Source organism: Acanthisitta chloris, unplaced genomic scaffold (assembly GCF_000695815.1).
Source record: "Acanthisitta chloris isolate BGI_N310 unplaced genomic scaffold, ASM69581v1 scaffold66, whole genome shotgun sequence".
NCBI lineage: Eukaryota > Metazoa > Chordata > Aves > Passeriformes > Acanthisittidae > Acanthisitta > Acanthisitta chloris.
In genome coordinates this window covers 55786-71095 of record NW_008676259.1, presented here as the reverse complement: position 1 = coordinate 71095, position 15310 = coordinate 55786, and the positions used below count along the sequence as shown (strand labels likewise).

General features: G+C 38.5%; 1 protein-coding gene across 1 annotated transcript in view; it reads left to right on the top strand.

The window, feature by feature from the left end:
• Positions 1-8551: 8551 nt before the first annotated feature.
• MCC (mutated in colorectal cancers) overlaps positions 8552-15310 on the top strand; it is a gene marked incomplete at its 5' end in the record, with an annotated part of 37249 nt that continues 30490 nt past the window's right edge. Inside the window, 5 exons of the mRNA XM_009076045.1 lie at positions 8552-8698; positions 9003-9092; positions 9758-9906; positions 11593-11733; positions 12948-13048. Coding sequence (XP_009074293.1) covers positions 8552-8698; positions 9003-9092; positions 9758-9906; positions 11593-11733; positions 12948-13048 — 628 coding nt within the window. The remainder of the gene's footprint in view (positions 8699-9002; positions 9093-9757; positions 9907-11592; positions 11734-12947; positions 13049-15310) is intronic.

Genomic DNA, 15310 nt, shown 5'->3' with positions numbered 1-15310 from the left:
GCCTTCCCCTCATCCACCAGGCAGGACTTAGAGATTGTCCTCTTCAACTTGGCAAAGCAAAATCAAAATTTCTCTTTACATGTGCTGGAGAAAGCAAGTAAGAATGGGAGTAATGACTCTGCAAATTTATGGACAAAACTGGAGCAAGAATAGATTAATATAAATCACTTGTGACTATATTAGGCCAGAAACTAGACTATGAGATTACCAATGGACAAGAGGATTGTGATTCTGAAGAAACAGTAAGAAGTAAGGCTCCTGGATAACTACTTTCAGAATGGAGCTTTAAAATAATGAAGTTATGTTTGTATAATGAAATGTATGACTCTGCATGGATACCTATTAAAACCAGGATCGCTACATTAGGATTGTATCCAAAGGAAGGCAAAAAAAAACCCCAGTTAACACAGCTGCATTGATTCTAGAGCTAACCTTAGCATCTCTGCACAAATCTGTAATGTTTTGTCTGGCTGCCAGCAGTATCAGAGGGTTGGATTAGATGATGAGGAAAATGCTGTTGAGTTCTGTCTTGTGTGGATGCTGCTTAACTTGGTCAGTCTGTATTGGAATCCTCAGTGAATCAAGCATTTGTGGAGACAAACACTGGCTAGGTTATTCGCCGTTTCAAAATTTCTTTAGTATAAACAGGGCCTAGGATTGAGAGGATAGATAGATCATGCTGATCTGGTAGTTGCTGGCCTGTCTGTGGCACTGTTAGCAGGGATGCTGCATGTGTTCCTGATGCCTCCCTGTTACCAAAGCATCTCTAGCAGAAACAGAATTAAGGTCAACTTGTTTGTTGTTGTAAGTGGCCAGAGCAATTGTCAGATGATAGCAACAATGTGACCCAACTTGGGTTCAACCCAGTGACCCTGGAGAGGGTAGGTCTTGTGAATTGCTCTGTAGAGACTGTGAGCTATCTTGGTATAGAAGCCCAGTTTAAATGTCCATTCTTCTTTAATTAAGGAAATTCTTCTTGAGCAGATTGGATAGATGTCCTGCCCAGTAGATGAAGCATTAATGTTGGATTACCACAGATCATAACAAAATCAAGCAGTCTTAATATTTGGGCACAGCTGGAAGGGTTGGGGGTTTTTTTTCAGTTGTTTTCATTTAGTTTGCATCTGTAGAAGACTCTACTGAGATACGGTATTTAATATCATCCTGAATGTGCAGAACAACTGATTTATTGCCTCCACAAGAGAATTTGTTCATGGCTTATGACCCAGTCTGCACACTATGTAATTGTTGCACTAGAAACCATATTTACATTCTTAATGTAACTTTGTGTCCATAGTTGCTACAAAATGGATGTTTTCTTTAACATATTAAATATTTTCTCTATGCCACCTGAACTCCAGAATTGCTTCAGATTATTTCCCTGGAGAATGGGAAAGGAGATCGAACTAAAATACAGTTATTGTTCTTCTCAAATTAAATTGGGTGAAGTGAACAAGCTTGAAGCTGACCAGATCAATAGGTCTGTGTCCTTCAGACCAATGCCTGTAATCAAGCAGAGTGCTTTCAATACATTTTTTTCAGGCTTGTTGGCTGTTTAATTTAATTAGGTATTTACTGTGCTCAGTTAAGAGATTGAGCCACCCTCTGGAACAGTAGCTAAGAAACAACATACATTTGGAGTTTGTTTCTCAGGGGTCGTTAGTTAATGAGGTAATCACTTATTTCTGTAGATTGTCTACAGCATAGCAGCTAATTTCATAATGCAGAGATTTATTTTACCTCTGTATTATATTGCTGCATTAAAAATAAGATCTTTTTAGGTCTGGGCCAGTCAATACCTGAGAAACTGCTTACAGATAGCTGACCATAATCCTGAATCCAGTAATACAGATAAAATGCTGGGGAACTTCTATACCAGTTCATGGGATTAATATTATTATTACATGAGAATAAGGCTGTAATCAGGTCAGCACTATTTACAGCTGCTATATGGAGTAACAGGCTTACATGGTAGAAGAAAAAGTAATATTTGCATTCTTATACATAAGCCCTTGTGTCCACCAGGGAATTCAGGTGAGCAGCACTGATGCAGCATATGAACTCCCTGATGACTGCAAACTGAAAATTTGGGGTTTTTTTACCTAGTGCCCCTGAAAGTTGCCAGATGAGTAGTACCTCAGTACAGTCCTAAGTAGTGGTTGACATAAGAAGCAGTGGGTGTGGACAGCATTCGTGCTCCCTGAGGCTGTTCTGATCAACTAAGTGTAAAGTGAAAAGGTGGTTTCAGCTCCAGCTCTGGAAGTCTGTTAAATCTGTTCTCTGCATAAGCCTATGTCAGCTTATTCAGTTAATCAAATGCTTTTCATTGTGAGAGTTGTTCTGTATCTGCTCCAAACTCAACTGAATTCACCAAACTGACCAGAACAAAACCAGATTTCATAAGCTATCTGCAAGTAAGACCTTAATGAAAACATAATCTGCATAGGAGTAGTAAAGTGTCATTTTATATGTGGTCCATCTGGCCGTCCACATTGCTTCTACTCCAAGAAAATTTATTTTAGCACAAGGGCTCTCCCAAAATATATGGTTCTTGTGGGCAGTTGAAACCTACCCATTGCACAGAAGAAGTCAGATCCTTGGTCTTGCAGGGATTATTGAGCCCACACTGTTCTCAGATGACACAAAGCTGGCAGGAGCTGCTGGACTGTGCCTGTTTTGGAGTCATTCCTTTTGGGATCAGAAGGTATTGTTCCAGATTGCTAGAGAACACTCATATGTTATGAACCTTTAGAGATTGTTATCTGCTTGCACAGCTTAAAGTGATCTTGGAACTATTCTGTCTGTCTCCTTGTCTCTTGATAAGCACCAGAAACCTGAGGTAGCAACTGAAAGCTGTTTCTATTCTCTGCCTCCTTCAGTTGCATGGTATTTGTTTATGTATCAGTATCACCACTTATATGTTAACAAACTGGAGCTTGGCTTCTGTTTTCAAGCTTGTTTGCAAATGCTCAGTGATTAATCTGAAATTAAATGAGAAAAGGCCTGAGATATGCTTTCTGCCCTCACTTGTGTTTGTTTCCAGTGTCTGCTAGCCTGTATCAGAACTCTTAAGTTCTGCTCAGAGCTTTCAGGGAACCTCCATCTCCCATGTCACATCTTGCATACACCCTTGTTTTTCATTGCTTTATGTCCTTTATAGAGGTGCAGCACCCATGCTTCTGTATGGAGTACTGCATGAGGGTTGCAAGGAGGACCCAGGAAACTACAGGCCTGTCAGCCTGACCTCAGTGTCTGGCAAAGTCATGAAACAGATCATCCTAAGTGTGATCACACAGCACCTACAGGATGGACAAGGGATCAGACCCAGCCAGCATGGGTTTAGGAAGGGCAGGTCCTGTCTGACCAACCTGATCTCCTTTTATGATCAGGTGACCCACCTGGTGGATGAGGGGCAGGCTGTGGATGTAGTTTACCTGGACTTCAGCAAAGCCTTTGACACCGTCCTGAAAAAGCTGCAGCCCACAGCTTGGACAGGGGCACTCTCTGCTGGGTGAAGAACTGGCTGGATGGCCCAGAGAGTGGTGGTGAACGGTGCTACATCCAGTTGTATGTATAAGCCCTAGTAGCATACATGTTCTCCCACAGCTTGTTGTGTTTTTGTCCCTTTCTCCATTCTTCAAAATAGTTTTTCAAACTGCAGATCTGCCAGAGAGGTAATGCTACTAGTGACAGTTAAGTTCTTACACATTTCTTGAAAGTAGACATCTCTGCAGAGGGCATAAATTCTCTAAATGCCTCCTGTCAACTGATGTGTGCAGGTCTAAGTTCATTCAGCTCCAGAGAATTCTTTGAGGAGGTGGCTCTTATAAATACCAGGAAAGCCTTCTTTACTATAGTCAGTCAGTCGTAACAACCAACCTGTAGGAACTCAGACCTTGTTTTCTCTGGTGTTCATGATATAAGGGAGACATTATGTCTGAAAAAAGTCACCACTAGACCTGACTGAAAGGTTATGGGTGTTTTTGGCTGGGAAGGGCCCTCACCACTCAGAGCAGCTTGAATTGTTGTACTGGTGTTTCATTTGACGTATTCCCCTCCACAGATTTGTAGTAGGCATGAATAAATTAGAAAATGGGAGAGGTTTATTCACACTCTGTCGTTTGTAGTACTTCATCTTCCTCCTTGGCATAGTAGTAGGAGGAAATGAAGCAGCATTAAAATGCTGGGGGAAAAAATGCTATTACTTGAAGGGTTCAAAGATACCACATGATGAAACAGGTCACAAATAGGGTAGAAAGAAAAGCATCACAGGCATGTGCCTTCTTTGAAAATGGTTTAGAAACCAAGGCAGCAGGTGGCCTTTGAATGTGGAAATCAGTGACAAAAACAGTTTGTAGTTGTGGGGTTTTATTTAGGCTATGTTAATGAATCATGTAGTTGTCAGTATGCCTGTGTGAAATACAAAGACTCAAAGTATTTCTTAGATTCATAAGTGTAGATAATGAGAATATTTTACTGAAGTATTTTCTGTAACCCAGAAGGAATTTCTGCAAACATGTCTGTGATGCCTGTTAATAACTTAGGAAGTTTTTTATAAATCCAACATTGCTGTAGTGTGTCAGCCCCTTTTCTACCCCTGCTCTCTTTTTATTTAGTTCTTAAGGTACCCACTAGAAATTCTGTTTAATTTTTCCCTATTTCCTTCTACAGTTCTCAGGATTCAAAGGAAGAAAAATTAGAAACAGTTAAACAATTGGTCCAGTTGCTAAACATCAAATATTAATAAATAATTCCAATTTCTTATGTTTATATTAATAACTTGAGAACATCTGTTTGCACCAGACTTCTCTTGGTATCTAGGCTATCCATTCCTCTGAAATCTAATGGCTCTGTTGCCTTGTGTCTCACTTAATGCCTCTGCTCTTGCTCTTTCCAAGGTTCCAGTGCTTTTTTACTTCTGTAATTTGTTGGACTTCCTCCAGTCATTTAGAAGACCTTTACTCTTTCCTCTTTTTAATCTGGATTTCATAGACATTTCCCTGAATTTCTGATTTTTTCTCTCCATTCTTTACTCTTTTTTTTTTCCCTGATCATATAATTACATCTTTTTGTCAGACACTTTCAATCTCAATTTACGGGTTTAGGAGTTTATGGCAAATTTTATGCCCTTCCAGATGTTTCTGGCTTTAAACTAGTATGATGAAAGGACTCCTGAAACTTTTATTTAGATCCTTCCTTGTTATTCTTCCCCAATTGGCAAATCCACACTTTTCCTGTCTCAGTGGAACTTTTTGAGGTTTGTTTCTATACTTGTCTTCACCCATCAAATTTTGCCAATTTTGTCATCCATTTTCTCTAACATATTCCCTTCCTCTCTTTCCCATTTCCAAGTGTTTATTGTGTCTCATGTGCTGTACTATAGTCACCTTCATTCTACTAGTTAACATAACCTTCAGAATAATTTATGTTACATTGAGAATGATACTAAAGACTATTAGAAGTATTGAACAGAGGGGGTCAGACAAATTTTAATCATGCGTTGAAAACTAGTCTTTCCATAAGTCGTGCTTTCACCAGTTCAGAGAAGAAACTGGCTTTTCTGAAATCTGCTTTTTGTTGATTCCTGTTCTTTGGTCATCCTTTATTTTTCCTGTTGAATTGCTACTGGTGTGGAAAAGTACTTTCTGAGGAGATGCTGCATACCACTCTACTTACAGTGAAGGTTTTGGTGACCAGAAATAGTTACCTAAGCTGTCTCTGGTGGATAGGCAACCCACTCATGAGATTCTGGCTTGGTAAATGTGTGAATTGTGAGACTGATAATTTTACAGGTCAGACAAATTCGCCCTGTTATCCTTCTCAGAATTACCATCCAGTACTCAGTGTTGCTAAAGTTAGTGCAGTTATTTATAGCACTCAATTCAGCATGTAATTTCACAAATGAAGTCCTGAATCAGTAAATACATCAAGAAGCATGGATAAGCAGACAGCTTCTTTAAGTTGTGGTTATTTCTGTGATACAATATTAAAGTGAATTGCATAGATTAATAACTCTGCTGTGCTCTGAGTTTTCTTTTAGAAATGCTTTTCTGAGCAAAGCTTTGCCTGACTATTGCCTTAGCTGTGTTCATTTTTCTTTCTGTTGCTAATGTTGTTTTAAAGGTCCTTAAGAGTATTTGGCTTTGTAGTTGTGGCCAATAATAGCTGCTCAGTAATAAAACATGGACTAAAGGAAACATATCTGCATAAAACTTTTGTATGATACTGTCTTTACATAAGGTGGTTTTAAACTTTAAAGTCAATGAATTCTTAGCTTTTAAGCAACTTTAACACTCTTCTTTCCTGTTTATCCTTAAATTTAGAATGTTATTTGCTTTTGGATTGAAATCTTCTAGGACTGGCTTCTGGGCATAGGCGAATTTTCTAGCAATTTTTAAGTTGAAGGATTTGATTTTATAAAGAATACATCCATAGTGGTTTTCCTGTTTGATTGCTTTTAAACAGTGCTGTAACTTAAACACTTGGGGAATTTAGTTTGGTTTAAAATAAATAATGATTAGTAATTTTGATTTAATGAAGTTCTGGGGGTGCTTTTTTTTTGCTCCCAGTGTTAATGTCCTATCTGCACTGACATTCCACATCTGCAAGCAAAAATGTGCATGCATGGTTCATTTCAGCTTTGTGCATATCAACAGGCTGAAATGATTGGCTTGCATCAGTAGAGCACTTCTGTCCTTAAGGTTTGCATTAGTGCAGCTGTACCCTTATTGAAATTATATATGTCTGTATGAACAAAGGAGGCCTCAGCTGCAAATACGTAGAAGATATGTGCTATGAATGTGCACTTTATATACTCTGCTCAATTAGCTTCATGATATAATTGCAGTTAAGATGTATAATTCTGGGTCAAGCACCCATATCCATTTTTCAGCAAGTTACTTTAAACACTGGGGATTTGATTTGAGTTTTCATGTACTTTAGTTATTTGGATTCATTTTGTTTAGCACTCCTCCACAACTGAACTGGGAACTTATGAGTGCAGTTAGCTTTTATGTGCTTTTATTGTTGCCACCTACAACTTTTATTAGTAGCATGCAATTGTTGAGTTCTGTTGTGTAAAACACACAGGGTATTTCCTTTTTTGTCATTTGAAAATACCTAAAAATTCTGTTATTTTGACAGTAAGTGCTCAGGCAGCCTGACCTTCAGTTTGCGCACAACAGGGGAAGAGGCAGGGGTACTCTTTTGGGGAAGCTGTGGAGGATTGTAGGATATTGCTTTGATGACTGAAGAGCATTCCAACTTGAACTCTTTCCTCAGTGCAGTAGGTTAAAGGGATCTGTATATGCTGTGCAGAGAACATGCTGACTGCTGCTGCTTCAAGCAGAGATTGATGAAACATCATCCATGTGTGCCTACAGCTGAAGAAAGTCTAAGTTTTAATGCAACTTTAATTTTGGTATTTTTTGACTAAGGGATTTCTGCTTGTATAAATGTATTGCATTTAGTATAAAATCTCACTATGTTTTAGACAGTAGGAATCAGGGTAGTATTTTATGCTACATACAGAGGTATATCAAATTGGTTGAACTTTTATTTGACTGGACTTGTGGTAAACTTTTACCTGTCCTGTTTTGTGGAGTGACTGTTCCAACAAATTTGACATAGAAATTTGTGTATTGAAGGAAAACTCTGTATTCGAGGGAATTTCCTCTTCGAATGGTTTCCTCCCTCTTCTCTCATCTAACACAGATCTGTAGGAAAAATAAGCTCTGTCACTTTACCTCGTGGCATAATTGCTGTGTTAAGCAGACCATTTATTCTTTGTCTGTTAAGAATTATTCCAAGGTAAACACTATTATCTTTAGCTCAGCTATAGTTTGGCTCCTGCAGACCTTTCTTTCTTTTTTAACCTTTTAGTCTGAAAATATTTTGATGTCAGTTCTACAAGTATCTGATGTGTTACAAGGACCTTGCAGTGCTTGCAGTGTATGTTTATAGAGTTTCTGCAGACTGTTGATTGGGTGCTTTGTTGCTAATTTTTTTGTCTGTGTGTTATTCACTATATGGTAGCTTTACTTAACTGTAGTTTTGAAAGCATGATTAAGGTTTGAATTTCTTTAACCTTTAGATATGACAAAGTCATCCTGTCATTCACCTATGTCAAAAGTTCGAGTTTTTCCAGCACTGGATCTTTCCATTAATGGCAGGATTGTCATTTGATTTGTTTAGGCATCATTATCTTGTGCTGGAACATTAGCCTTACCCCAGAGAGAATAATTTCTATACATATAGTGCAGCTGCACTGAAGGGGTTATATAAAACAAGCTGAAACTTTTAGTAATTACTCTACAGTATTACATTTACATATTTCCACTATTGCAAATAGTTTAAAAACACTGGCAACAATGGAATTTTAAAATAACCTTCATTCATCTACTCTCCACATGAAAACTTTGTGGCCACCACAGTAAGAAATATAACCCATATGCAAAAGCCAGACGCAATTAGACTTGGCTAGACAATGAGAAAATCTCCAAACTATTTGAACCATAAAAGTGGAAAAATCTGAAGTTATGTTTTGTTGTAGGTTCGGGAACTGCAAACACGTTTGCAAAGTGTGCAGGCAACAGGCCCATCCAGCCCAAGTCGCCTCACGTCTGCCAACCGGCCCATTAACCCCAGCACGGGAGAGCTGAGCACAAGCAGCAGTAGCAATGACATTCCTATCGCCAAGGTGAGCTGTTGTGCTTCAGTAACTCTTCTCATTATCTGGGACAAACAGGCCTCATTTGGCACTGCGCAAGCATGTGGTTGACTGGGAGATGTCTAGAATCCCTGGATTGCTCTCTGGTGTTCTGAGCAGGTCCGTGAACTTGAGGTGTGGAAGGGAATTATCATTAATGATCGTAGCTCTCTCAGTTGCGGTTTTATGGTGGTTTACTTCAGGTTTGCAAGCGTAGCTAGTGAACAGATGCATTTTGTGTAACCGTTTTGAAGTGTGGGTTCCTGTGTAACCTATGTAGCATTCTGGTTTTCAGATTGCTGAAAGAGTGAAGTTGTCAAAGACAAGATCAGAGTCTTCGTCATCTGACAGACCTGTCTTAGGATCAGAAATCAGCAGCATAGGGGTAAGGACTAATAATTATGTGCATGCATGATACCTTCTGAAGATGACCCGTGTTCCACTAAAAGCATCACTGCTTTCTATGAGCTAACTGAAGATAGTTTAGAAGTTATTTTGAGGAAAATATTTCAAGAAGGACTATTTCATAGAGTGTTAAGATCTCATTTTCTCCTAACTGGTGGCTAGAAATCATTCGCTGGAGTGACTCCAACAGGATAATTTCGGAGTCAGTTACTCCAAAATTTTCTTTGAGGAGATTCTTAAGTTGCATTTCACAACTTTCAGTCAACAGCTAAAATGGTTCTGCTTTGAAATGCCAATGTAAATCAATAACACTTGTTACTGTATGTTAATATTTGTTTTATTGAAGAACTTGACTCTAACCTTTTGCTAAATTTTCAAGAACATGAATAACTTGCATATTAGGCTTTTTAAATGTATGATGAAATAGTGGGCTTCACCCTTGGTTAGTAGAACTCTAAATCAAAATGACTTATAAAAAGCAGAGACTTGTAAACATTCTATTCAATGTAATATTCATAACAAAAACTGAATAATTAATGCCTCGAAGTGAGTGCATATGAGCAAATGCAGTTCTCAATGCTGTGTGCTTTTAGGAGAAATCCAGTGGTTATCTATTCACAATGATCAATTAACTGCTCTGTGTAGGTGTCTAGTACTGTGGCTGAACATTTGGCACATTCCCTCCAAGACTGCTCAAACATCCAGGAAATCTTTCAGACTCTTTATTCACATGGATCTGCTATCTCTGAAAGTAAAATCCGAGAGTTTGAAGTGGAGACAGAGAGATTAAATAGGTAAGGTGGAAAGTTAGGTTTGCTCAAATTTGATGTCTTTTATTAGCTTTCGTAATAATACTACTTTTTTTATTCTTTCTGAACATTCCTAAGTTTTGTCCCAGCCTAACTGTGGCAGCTGCAGATCAACATAGAATGTAGTTGCTGAATCCTATGCTAAGGATTCTTTCCGTGAGTATGAGAGTTTGGTCGTGTGTTAAATCAGCATGGCACCTTCACTTGTGACAGTTTGTGCTGTGAAGTGTCCTTTATAGTTGACCAAGTAGTTGTGGCATCTTTTTTCATAAGACATATTGCTGCTAGAAATAAGGATTCCCATAAGTTATGAAATTAGCTTGTTTTGTTTTGTCCTGAAGAAACAGAATAATAGCGTTAACTGTATCAACAAATGTACAGAAGTGTGTCATGTATACCAGTAAATAGATTTCTGACTGTGGAAGAGACTTTGAAGTTTTCTGGTTGCCGTTAAAGTACTGCTGGTGTTATTCAGGAAGTTCTATCAAAACCAGTGCTTCATGTCTTCTTTGGCACATAAAATCGCAACTGGATGAGGAACATGAAAATCATATCTCAGCATGTTTCTATCCAGGTTCTTCCTCTCTTCCCCACAGCTAGCTCAAATTCAGTCTGATCAGTACAATATCTCTTTTATTTGCAGCTCCCGTTTTTGTGGTGCTTCAAAATGTGATCCTTTTTGTTTCTTTTTTTTTTTCTGTACACTGCACAATTATGCTTTGACAGCAAGTATCCTTACAGAAGATGTCGAAGAAGATATAGAAAGTGAAGCATCTGGGAGTTCTAGCACCGAGGAAAGTCAGGGCTTTATTCTGATCACTGAATAAGTGGTATACTGACCATTCTTGTTCTTTGTTTATTAAGAAGTCAGTGATTTGAGAGTTCTGGATGGCACTGATTTCTTCATTAGTTACTGTCCAAATTTTGAGATTGTTTGCCTCTCTGTTTTTGGTATATATCCAACTTCTACAGTTAGGCATAGTACACTGATGTTAGTGCAGTTAACAGCACAGAGAATAAATAGTAATCCTGATATTCTGAAGCCTCATTTTCATATTTAGAGTTAACCTAATTGAGGAGAATATTACAATTAAGCTTCTATTTGACTGTTGCCAGAACATTTGGAGTTTGCATTGCCTCGCTGAAACTTCATTCATAGTTTGGAAGTTACCTCTCTAATCAAAACCTAAATATGACTTCAGATGGAATGGTTATTTTGGATGTTCTGAACAAATAAGGTGTTTATGCAACTGCATGATCCCTACACACACCCACAATGGCACTAATTAATATGCCACTTAAAACAAGAAACAGATGTGGCAGCAGAAAGTGAGGAATGGAAGCAGAAAGATTGCACAAAAGGTTAATATGAAACTGTCCAATGCAGTAATGTGGCTACAAAACCAGGGTACAACTCTCTGCTTGCTACTGTTGCGCAGGGTTATGGTTAAATTTTATGGGAAGGAGAGGAGAAGAGACTGTCCTAAGGGAGATTTCTATCCTCTTGGCTCTTGATAAGGGATACAGAACTGATGGATTTTGCCATCTTCATTTAAAAAACTTGTGTAGACAAAATGTTTTTTGTTGTTTTAAATTATGATTGTTCTAGAATTTTCAGGACAGTGACTCCAAGTTAAGCTTGAAGGTTGCAAATTACTTCCTTTTCTACAGCCGTATTGAACACTTGAAATCCCAGAATGACTTACTGACAATAACACTGGAAGAGTGCAAGAGCAATGCTGAGAGGATGAGCATGCTTGTTGGGAAGTATGAGTCCAATGCCACAGCCCTCAGGCTTGCACTGCAGTACAGGTATGTACCTACACAGAGGGTATCTCAGCCAGAAAAAGAGGGACCCAGGGGGAGACTTGTGAGAAGTCTTCAAGAGTGAAGTTGTTGGTGTGTCATAGTAGTAATGTTTCTTTTTTTCCCTCCCTAAAAAAGTCCCATTGGTTAAACTACTCAACAGACTACTGAACTGAAGTTATTGATATGGTATATTTCAACTCTAGTTGCAACTAATAGAAATATACAGGTTTATCTCTTGTTTTTTAAATGCTGAGTGTAGGGGTTGTGTATAGGCTCAGACAGTCTCTACTGAATCCAGTCTTAAGGCACAGGTTCTCTCTGTTGTGTTGGCACCTTTCACAAGACTAGTGGGCCAAATTATAGTATTGTACTCCAAATGTTTCAGAGTGACTTTGTACTACATCATTTGATATTGTGGATTAATTGCTTGATATTTGGGTAATAAGTATCCAAATTTGCTTCAAACTGTATGTAAAAAGATGGTGTCATTTAACACCTTCAACTATAGCTAATTCAGAACAGGCAATTCTGGTCTTAAGACAAATTCTGTGCCTTTTAAAGAATGTATTCTCTTACTATCAGCCTTGAGCAAATTCAAATGAAATGTAAATTTCTAATAGGTATATTAGTGTATATATATTTTTAAAAAACAACATCAGAATGCAACAGGAATGAGTGGCTCATGACTGTGATTGAAGCTGTTTTGTTGTCCTGCTGTCTTACAGCCAGGACAGAGCAAGAAGTATTTTTTGTGCTTCTTCTTTTCTTCTTACTATTCTGTGTGTAGTATAATTATATCAGGATGTTTAGAATACTGTATTTTGTATAGTGAGAAGGTCTGGGAAAAATTTCTCAAAGGGATCATGTTGACCACTGTTTGTATTGTCAACTGTTTCAAACATGCTTCTGGAGCTTACTTTACATCAAGCCCCTCTCTTCTAAAAATTGTTACATTAGATCTAAAAGATCTTTTTACATTACTTGAGGGCAACCTGGGCACTGTCATAAGGAAGGAGAAACTGTTGAATGCTTGTGATAGAAGCTATGTACATTCTGTGATTTAATATCCCTTCTGCTAGACAAGCAGTAGAGAATCATGCAGTTTGTCAGCTACCTCTTTTTTTTGTTGTTGTTGTTGTTACAGGTATTTGTCCTCTCTAAATTGCAGATAATATTTTGTGTGATTTTTGTTTTCTGTGGTTTGTTCTCTCTTTCAGTGAACAGTGCATAGAAGCATATGAGCTGCTGCTGGCATTGGCAGAAAGTGAGCAGAGTCTCATTCTTGGGCAGTTCAGAGCTGCAGGTGTTGGTTCTGTTGGTAAGATGTCAATGAATCTTTTAATACTTTTTATGTCAATTAGCATTAGAGTTGATTGTAATGGTGCATCCTCTTGTGACCCATCATTTAAGAACGCTCTGTAAACTTTTCTTGTTTTTAGCTAATTGAAATATTTTACACATTCCAAAAATAGGGGGAAAGAAAAGGAGAGACTGGAATTAAGTCACAAAATTCACCAGTAATTTAAATTCACATGTGTATGGTATCACAAGGGGGGATGCCTATTCTGGCAGAGGTGAAGCTGCTAAAGGTGTGCAACTGTACAGAGTAGAATAACTAAGCAATACTTAAGAGCATATATGGCTTAGGGCTGTATAGCTGTGGCAACTGCAAGTGCAGATCCTGTTTGAACCACTAAGATTGACACCCCCAGAAATGTCTATGAAACACTGGGATTAAGACAATACAAAGATAGCATTAAGTAGTTACCAAAAAAAAAAAGGCTATGATTTTTCACCCCCCATTTTACCTTTTCTGTGAAATTTTAAAATGTCTTATCTTCTGTTTTGCTGTGCTGCCAGGGATATTAACTTATATGTTCTGGGTTTTTCTTATTTTGTGGTTAGTTAATCTTGGGGCCAGGTGTTGGGTTTTGATATACTGCTTGCTGAGTAGTGGAACAAGCAACTGTCATAGGTACAGTACAGTTCAGAACTGTGAGGAGCTAGACATTGCTGCTGGCTCCACTTTTCTGATAGAAAGAGGTGTTTACACAATGAAAGTTAATGTGGGTGTTATAGTCCCATTCCTTTTATTGATAGGAGAAGGCAGCTACAGTAATCTTCAAGTAGAAAGAAGGAAAACCTTCAGAGAGAGAATAATAATCCTACAAGCTGTGCCGAGGCATAGTAACTGCCTGGTGTCTTCATAGTCCTTGCTTCTCAGGAATCACTGAAATGCAAATGGAAACCTTTCAGAGACAGAATGATCATCTGGTTTCAGAGCCACAGGACTGACATGATCAGTCTCTTGTTTCAAGTGACAATGCACACAGCCCACAATCGCTGTGCTGCTCACCATGCCCCTTATTTTGTATCTCTCCCAGTGCTAGACACAGGCCTGTGTGCACCTGTTTCACTGTGCAGTGTGTGCCATACACCAAACAATAAAGTTCTGAGATTTTCTTCCACCTTTCTTCCAAACTCTGGTCATTCCTTTCCACAATGTGCTAGGGAGCTATCCCTGCTGGCAGACGTCAGTGAGCAGCAAAAGTGAATTTAATCTTGGATTTGCTATTCACATAGCAGAAATAAATCTTAGGAGAGAGAAATACTTTGGATTTGAGTAGAGTTTCATCTGACATGCATTTTATGAAAGAGACTGTACGTTAGTTTTCATGTGGGTGTCTGTCTACAGTTCTTAATTATGGTATTATCAGTTACAGCCCTGAGACAGAAGTAGTGCAAATTTCCCATTACATAAGACAGTTTGGAGGAAGTTTTGTATGGTTTATGTACCTTTGCTTCAATATGAAATTTGATTAAAACACCTAGATAAAAGAACAGATTTTTAGTTTGACGATCAGTGAAGTTTTATATCAAAATCCATGAGTGGAAAATTCTTGGGGGTTGCATCACTTGGAGCTGAGCATATCCAGCTGCTCTTAACAGAACACTCACCCATCCTTTCTTCCTCATTATTGTTATTTCTAGTGCATGCACTTTACTTAGCAAATTTGAAGTATGGGTAATTGGTCTTTGACCTTGAGCAAGGATGAAATGAAAATCCAATATAGAGCAAACTGGTTTGGGTTTTTTTTTTTTATCTCTCTGACATATTTGGATTGTGTTTGGTAAAGCATTAATATATTGCAGTTTAATCTACAAATATATTTGTACATTTTCAGTGTAGCAAATAATGTGCCTTATTTTAATGGCTCAACTGCAGGAGTAGTGACTGGTGGTTTCAGTCCTGCTTCTGCAGGTCTGGATCTAAATGCAGTTGGTGGCTGGTCACTAGTGGTGTTCCCCAGGGCTGAGTATTTGGGCTGGTCCTGTTTGACATATTTACTGATGATCTGGATGTGGAGATTGAGTGCACCCTCAGTAAATTTGCAGATAACACTACATTGGGTGAGAATGTGGATCTGCCTGAGAGTAGCTCTACAGAGAGACCTGGACCAACTTGACTGTTGGGCATGAGGTTCAATAAGGCGAAGTGCTGAGTCCTGCACTTGGGACACAACAACCCCAAGCAGGACTACAGGCTGGGGGAGGGGTGGCTCAGGAGTTGTTTGGGGGA